Source organism: Morone saxatilis, unplaced genomic scaffold (genome assembly GCF_004916995.1).
Source record: "Morone saxatilis isolate NCDOM2014 unplaced genomic scaffold, NCSU_SB_2.0 Contig2, whole genome shotgun sequence".
NCBI classification, from domain to species: domain Eukaryota; kingdom Metazoa; phylum Chordata; class Actinopteri; family Moronidae; genus Morone; species Morone saxatilis.
Window position 1 is genome coordinate 17619488 of NW_023339762.1, and position 7893 is coordinate 17627380.

The 7893-nt window shown below is 44.5% G+C and overlaps 1 protein-coding gene across 1 annotated transcript in view; it reads right to left on the bottom strand.

The window, feature by feature from the left end:
* iqsec3b (IQ motif and Sec7 domain ArfGEF 3b) overlaps positions 1-7642 on the bottom strand; it is a 23982-nt gene extending 16340 nt beyond the window's left edge. Inside the window, exons 1-3 of the mRNA XM_035664884.1 lie at positions 7482-7642; positions 6802-7293; positions 1660-1734 (exon numbers count right to left, since the gene is read on the bottom strand). Coding sequence (XP_035520777.1) covers positions 1660-1734; positions 6802-7293; positions 7482-7642 — 728 coding nt within the window. The remainder of the gene's footprint in view (positions 1-1659; positions 1735-6801; positions 7294-7481) is intronic.
* Positions 7643-7893: the final 251 nt, after the last annotated feature.

Genomic DNA, 7893 nt, shown 5'->3' on the forward strand with positions numbered 1-7893 from the left:
AAGGGGGAAACACACACACACACACACAGCAGAAAAGTAGAAAAAAGGCACAGCAGGTTAGAGGTGGATTACATGACATCTCTTAGGGAGGTTTGTGTACTCTGATGTACAGATAGGCCGAAATCCGGTTGATCATCCGGCATCGGTCAGGCAGCCTTGTCAGTGTGAAGCTGGTTAGTTCTCCTCTTTGTGAGTTTTAGGGGGGTGGTGAAAAAGTTAGTATGGATCCCTGTACTATAACTCTCATCCTGCTGTAAACGTTTGCCTAAATTTCCCCAGTTTCTGTCATTGTTTCTAAATGTTTACATTATGACAGCATAATCTAAAACCTTTACCAGCTAGTGTTGAATATTTTATGTTGTAATGTGTAGATGTCCGCTCTCCCTTAAATATCTCTCAAGTTCGGGAATCTACATCTCATTAATTAATGAAAAAAATCCATCTACACTAATATGTTACTGCCTAAGATAACCAAGTATATTAGATTATAATGTGCATGGAATAATGGAAATATACATTACTTTCCCTTGTTTTGATATCAGGATTATATATCGGCCATCTGCTGCCCTGCTACAGCAGCTACTGAAAAGCCCATATTGGTCGACCACTACTCCAATATATATGCAGTGGATGACAGTTAGTGCGTAGAGGTGGTGCAGGTTTGCAGCCACCAAGCACACACAGGTTAATGTGATGATAATAACAAGCTATGGCTCCTCTACAGCTCATCATCTTGGGTGGTTGTCCACTCTTGCTGTGCCATTAGCTCATCCAATCAGTACTACGTGGGTGTGGGTGTTAAGTCATCAGATCAGAGAAAAGAGAGGGATTCCAAACAGGCAGATGGTGATATTAGTAAGAAAACAGAATGAGAGGGAGACTTGATAGGAGGGGATGTGTTAGAAATGATTGTGGAGCGATGATTAGAAAAGGTAAGGTCTTCCAACAGACAGATAAATGATGATTAGAGATGCATACAGAAATAAACAATACAAGGGCAGAAAGACATTAGAGAAAATGAAGGGACAGAAAAAGTAGACTGGGAAAAGACAGGATTAAGAAAGAGGATTAAAAGATAGGAGAAATTCTAGAAGAGGCAGGGCAAGCAGTAATCATTGAGAAACATGACAAAATCAGCTTTTCAAAGTTTTACAACAGAGCTCTGCTCATTCACCCCAAGTGAAACGTCATGGATTCACACGCCCCCACGCACAGCAAGAAGGAAAAAAAAGGAAAAAAAAGACAACAAACTGCCCACGCAGAAAAAGACAGCAAAAGTTATATTCTCCAGTTACTATGGCAGTGGTAATATCAGTTCATACCCCCCTCCCCCACAACCCACCATTTCTCTCTCTCTCAGGCTCTCTATGTGCGAGTTACCCTTGAGGCTGTGAGAGCTATAGGTTGGTTACGAAGCATTTAACTCTCTCACTGTAACTCCAGGCTCCACACGTCCATAAATACACCAGTTCACACTCAAATACAGTAGTACTGTGCACACACAAACAAGCATGATTAAAAACCTGGGTGAGGACATGATTCAGATAGTTGACACACATGTACAATGGTTGAAAGAGCACACACTGTAGGCAAAAGACTGCAGAGAAATAAACGTGGAAATAAAAGTGTCTGTGATTGGTGTGTGTGAGCAGCTCTTACCCGGATGAGCCAGTGGTGTCAGCCTCTGTATGTTCAGGGGCGGGGCAGCAAAATTGATGCAGCACGGTCTCACTCCTGTAGAAGGGCAGATGAGAGAAGAGGAGAGGTAAGCAAGGGGGAAGTAAAGAGGACAGCATGTCATTCAGTTATTATTGGCTGCTGCTGGTTGTTTGCCTTGCTTCCATATTCCTCCGTATGTTCATTCTTAGGCCAACATCCCAAAGGATCTTGAAGAGATTCTCATTAGACTTCTGGATTATTTCCGTGGGTTCTGTTTACAATTTGGCACTGATCCCGGGGTAAATACCCTATGTAGGTCAATTCAAGGCTGAGAAAGAGTATTTATACGTTAGTGTGTCCGGATGTGCTTCTTTATTCCACCTCCCCTCCAATTCATCAGATTGGTGGTGATTTAGCAGAATTCCCAAACCCATTCTTGTTCCTGCTCTGTCTCTTCGTAAGTTCGCTCATTTCTTTCTCATACATTTTGCATTTGCATTCATATTTTAGGCATTTTGCTGCTGTTATCTGGAGCAATTTAGATGAAAAGAACAGAAAAAAACAACTACAAGACATCATGTTTAAGCTGTTGCATAGATCGACCCTTTGACCTTCTGGATGCAGGACACCTTCCACCACTGGAGACATAAAAATGAGCATGCTCATAATTTTAAAAAATATGTTCATGGTCTATTTTTTAGGAGTGGGTGTGACTTTAAGTCACATTAGGTCCTTCCACAATGAGCTGAAAGCATTCAGTTGACAGAGAACGTCTTGGCTACGCTACAGTAAATCTTCTGACCGGGGCTCATATTGCCCGTGACACAGACCCACAGTGACAGGCAGTCAGAGTCAGTGCAAGACTCCGTGTGACAGTCTGAGCTATAAAAAGCTACCTTTTTACAGCAACTCCCACAGACTTAAAGGGACAATGATGTTTTTTTAACAACTCTGATCAACACTCCTCACAGTTGGTTTCTATGAATAATATTCCTCCATCTGTTGTAACACCTACCTCCCCACGGACACCCCTCATACAGAGCACACAAGCAAACATATATGAATAATTTGTTAGAACTTTGAAAGATTCCTTTGGAGCCCCAGGTGGGGTCTCGAGCGCAGTATCCATGCTGCCTTTGTGGACTTCCTTTGTTCATATATTTGGATTAATTTATATTTTTCCTGAGAGAGAGAGATACATTATTGCCATCTTATAACAACCCAGAGATATTTCAAAAATAAAGTTTACTACACCACCAACTTGTCCACCACCATCAATTACATTAGTCAGACTCTTATGCATCTCACTGACTGATATATTTGTTTCCCTCTAGGTTGCCTGCAGGTTAATATAATAATATTCCACATTATATTACTTAACTATATTTCAATTTGACCTTTTAATTAAATTAAATTCCATTTAATTTGTATAGCGCCAATTATTTTAGTCCCTTGATCTGTGCATAAAGGTTTTTCTTGTATGAGATTAATTTATTTCTTCATTTAAACTATTTGGCGTTGTAAAAAAAATCTATTGAAATATAAAAACCATGTTCTTTCAGATTTAATACATCTCTTTAATCTCATCTCCTCTTTGTAATATAATAATTCAACACCCATAAATTTGTGCAGTACAAAGGAGTTCACCTTCTGTGTTGAAGGTTTTGGGCCCCTCCACAAGATCAACATATCTATGTAACTTTTCTAGTCCACACCTGGTTGACAGAAGGTTAAACTCCCACATACTGTCAGCAGGTTATTAGAGACACAATGTTGTTTTTACACTTTTTGTATGGATTAAACAAAGAAGATATAACGTGTTAATTAGTGAGCTTTGGCAGTGCTGATAGGTGGATTTTGTAACCTTTGGATAGATCCAGGCAATCTGTTTCTCTTCTTCTTCCGGCCTTTATGCTAAGCAAAGCTAACAGGTGCTGGCTGTAGCTATATATTTAACAGATAAGAGCGGTATCCATTTTCTCATCTAACTCTCAGCAGGAAAGCAAACAAACATATTTACCAAAATGCAGAATTATTGCTTTAAAATGAGACAGTAGAGAAGAAATTAACATAGTAGGTAAAAATGTTCTAAAAGAGTTGATGGGCAAACTTTTAAAGTTAAAAAAGTTTCACACACTCCCCTCACACACACACAAAAAAGAAAAGAACAACTTCATACAAATTAAAGTTTAAATAGAGGTTATGGGTGGGAGATTGGAGATAAACTTCAGGCCAAAATGTAAAAGTACTGAACTTACAAAGCCAATTCCTGCTCACCACCATCAGTATGAGAGCTAAATTATTTTGCCAGGCAGAGATAAAACAGTTCAGTACTGTGGAAAGAGCGAGGCTGCTTGGGTCCCTGAGCACACACACACACACTAGTACACAGACACACACATCCACAGCAAGTCCGTCCATCTGTCTGCACAAGACACACAAAGAACGGCCATCCGCCTCCAACAACGCTTACAAAGAGAAAAGGTGAATATTTTAACAGTACATGTATCCTGCTGTCTGCCTATGTCTCTCTGTGCTCCGTCCTCCCTCACACCATCCCTCTCCTCTGTCCTGTTTTGTAAGGGTACTTTAAACGCAGTGCTTTTCATCAGCCAGTATCCAGTAGCGCGTGTTGACGTGCAGCAAGAGCAGCTCCATTTGGACTTAAAACACTGCCAGTACATTGTGTGCACCTTCCACTGTGCCACAGGATGCCACAGCCTGTCCCTCTGTTGCCCAACCTTTTCTATTTGTCTGCCAGCAAGATAGATAAACCGGGACAGCTACCCCAAATGCACCTTTTTACCACTTTTTTCCCATCTCTCTCATCTCCGTTTCGCTTTCTCAGTACCTGTCTCACTCTCTCCTCTATTCTCGCCCCCCCCCACCAGCCTCCTTTCCTTTTACTGGCCCACTCCAATGTCAGCCTCAAGCTCCTTCCTCTAGACACCTCCAAGGGCTCCATCAAAGACGACGACTGAGCGTGCATCTCTCTCTTTTTCTCTGCCTTTCTCTCTCCTGAGAATGGCTGATTACGGTTCGCTCCATGGGCTAAGTGGGGCAGATAGGAGGCTCAGCTGGAGAGGGAGACAGAGAATGAGTGGAGGAGAGGATCCTGCCCCCCCCCCCCATAGTGCCCATCCATGTGCCATTCGCAACAACAGACAACAACGCAAAAGCACCACAAAAACACAACTTCATGGCTAACCGTGCTCAACCCACGTCCATTTATCTGTACAGAGAAATAAAACTGTTGGATAAACATTCAGGCAAAATGCAAGAGAGTACAGATGTGTGAAAAAAATACGCTAACACCTCACCATACAACCAAAAAAGACACAAAAAAATATGCTGACACCACACCACTGTCACACTGACAACAGGAAAAGGCAGAGGGCAAGATTTGATCAAGTGCAGACCAGGTGCAGCACACAGTGACAGGAAGGTGAATCCTCCCTAAAAATGCAAGTGAAAGCCTGAAACCTCCCACCGTCACCTCCCCAGCCACCCCAACTGCCCTTGCTGCCTGAGCAAAACTATAAATTAGGTGTTAAGCTTGCTAGTCTTAAACAAAACGACTTAAAATCAATGAGGGCAGGTGGGTGATGTAAAGGTTGCATTCAAGGGCACATTGTTCAGGCAGGTACAGGGCCCGCCGTGTAATAAACCAACTGCCCCACTCTTGCTGCGCCTGTCAAACTGGCGGATGGCTGCGTCGGCTTTTTGCCTGCAGCTTTCTATTATAACAATCTCATTCATTTAATTCTAATTTCTTCCTCATCAATCAAACTGATTTTAAATTAAGAACCGGTGGTGTACATCACAATCTTCCCGTCAAATATTAAAAAAATGGTTGCTGCAGGTAATCCTTCTAAGAGGGCCCAGCATCGGGTTCTAAGGTAAGGCCATAGAAAGAAGAGCATCAAGGCACTGCACACACACACCACCACGACACACACAGAGAAACACAGGCAAACCAAGACGGCAGGAAATGTAATGTGGTAGGTGGTGAATCATTCGCTGTACCAATTAATATCAATAACTCCTTTTTTTGTTAATATCATGTATCACCCTTCATGCACTCCTATGCCCTCTCAATTCCTCCTCCTGTTTTGTGTGCTCCCCTTCAGGGGGGTGGAGTCCCAAGAGAGACCAATCAAGGAAACTCCTGCACGGGATAGAACTTATGAACACACCACAGACACAACACACGGTCACACAAAAAGACACAGGAAACAGATGGGTTTTCTCATCCATTACTGTAGGTGAATGTGCTGACTGTATTAGGATACTCTGGTTCCAAAGTGGTGTGTGTGCGTGTGTGTGTAATGTGTGTGTGTGTAGGTGTGTGCACGTGTGTGTGAATCTAACACAGCAACATCAGAGGCCCCAGAGGTCCCGTGAGAGTTCCCGAGATCCCAGCATGGTATAAATTAATAGAGAATGCCAGCAGCACCCGGGACAAGCGACCCGCGGTGTCTCATCCATAGCAACGTGAAAGCTCCTCCCTGTCTTCGAGCTGACATTGAGCCGCTGTGCTGTTTGTTTTGTGTTTTCCAGCACACAACAGCACACACACCACACACACACACACACACAACAGCACACAGACATAACACACACAGCTGTTTGTTATGTTAATGGATCCATGATACGTGATTCCAGTTTCTCATTATAAATATCCCACCTCTTCCTCTTCTGGCACAGCTTTAGCCGACACACACACCACACACACCACACACACACCACACACAGCTAAAAAATTGGAAATTTGCAAGCGCCTTCTTCATTAAATTAACGCCTCTCAATCTGCAGACACGCACACACGCCCGTGCAAGTCCCTAAATATACAGTTTTAACGGCATGTACAGAAATAAGGATTCAAAACAGTCTTCCATAACCCGGGAATACATTGATTTACGGCTTTGGGTCGTCACTTGCAGGAGATCATTACCACAGTGAGGAGGTATAATAAATGTTTAAGTCACATAAACCTTCTGAAAAGCCTTCCACACATATATTTCCCTGTTGGACTATTTAAAGACGCACACGCACTCGTGGCAAACAAACCATATAACCCTACATCACTCGGATTTCCTAGTCAGGTCGACGGATCGACATTAGTCTTGTGGGTCATCGGACCAAAGAGCGGCGAAGCTGTGGCACTCCGGCGTTTTCTGGGTCACTTTCAAACGGAAACCGTGACGGGCAGCCGGACCAGCTGCATGTTCCCCGTTATATTTGTGGAGGGACGGCTGGAATCCGGAAGCCGCCGCCTCGACCTGGCTGGTGCAGCCGCATGTCTGGCAGGGACCCCGCACTATTCTGACTTGGCGTCCTGAGGGTGGTGGTGGTGCTGAATGCAGCCTGGGGATCGGGGTGGATGAGTGGTGGTGGACTGGGTAAAGGATTGTGTTCTGTACCCTGACGTCCCGCAGTGCGCTGTTCTCGCCGATGAAGCTCGGTCCACCCGCGCGGTCGCAGCTCACCCTCTGAATCCGGGAGCGGCTGGGTCTGGATGAGACTCCTCTGTTCTGGAACCGATGGTGGTGAGGCCTCAACCCGCAGGTACCAGAATCGCCTGCACTGGGGCCAGGTTTTCCAGCAGGGGACTGGAAGCTCATCCCCAATGAACTGCAGAAGACCAAGAGGAGGGAAGAGAAGGAGAAGAAAAAAAAAGCTGGACTCGACGGATGGAGGACAGAGAGGATGCACAGTATCGGCGTGATGTGGAGAGAAGGCGAAGTGTCCTTCCTTCTGCTCTCCTGCTCCTTGATTCTGGCTCCCGGTTGTGGATGATGGCTGGCACGCACGCGAGCTACGAGCCCTCGGCTTCTCCGCCGTCGTTTCCCTCCCTCCGTCTCTGACCTGCTCCTCTCGGGCCTGCAACGTGCGCTGAGTGGTGGCTGATGAGCAGGAAGCCCAGATCCAGATGTGGAGGGAGGGAGGGAGGAGGAGAGGCGCTGGAGGACGGATGCGTCATTACGCACTCACAGGAAAACTATGAGCAAGCACGCACCCTGTAGGTTGTTGAAGGAAGTTGAACGTCCAAGCAACTCTGCTGGTTTCCTGAACATAAAATCTAAAAATACATTTGATATATTATTATATATTTTATATGGACCTTTGTATATGAATGTACATGCGCGGTAACAGTAGGACAAGCATGACAATGCAACGGAAGACCACTTTGCTATGATGTGAAAGTCAAAAGGTAGACAGACAGATAGATAG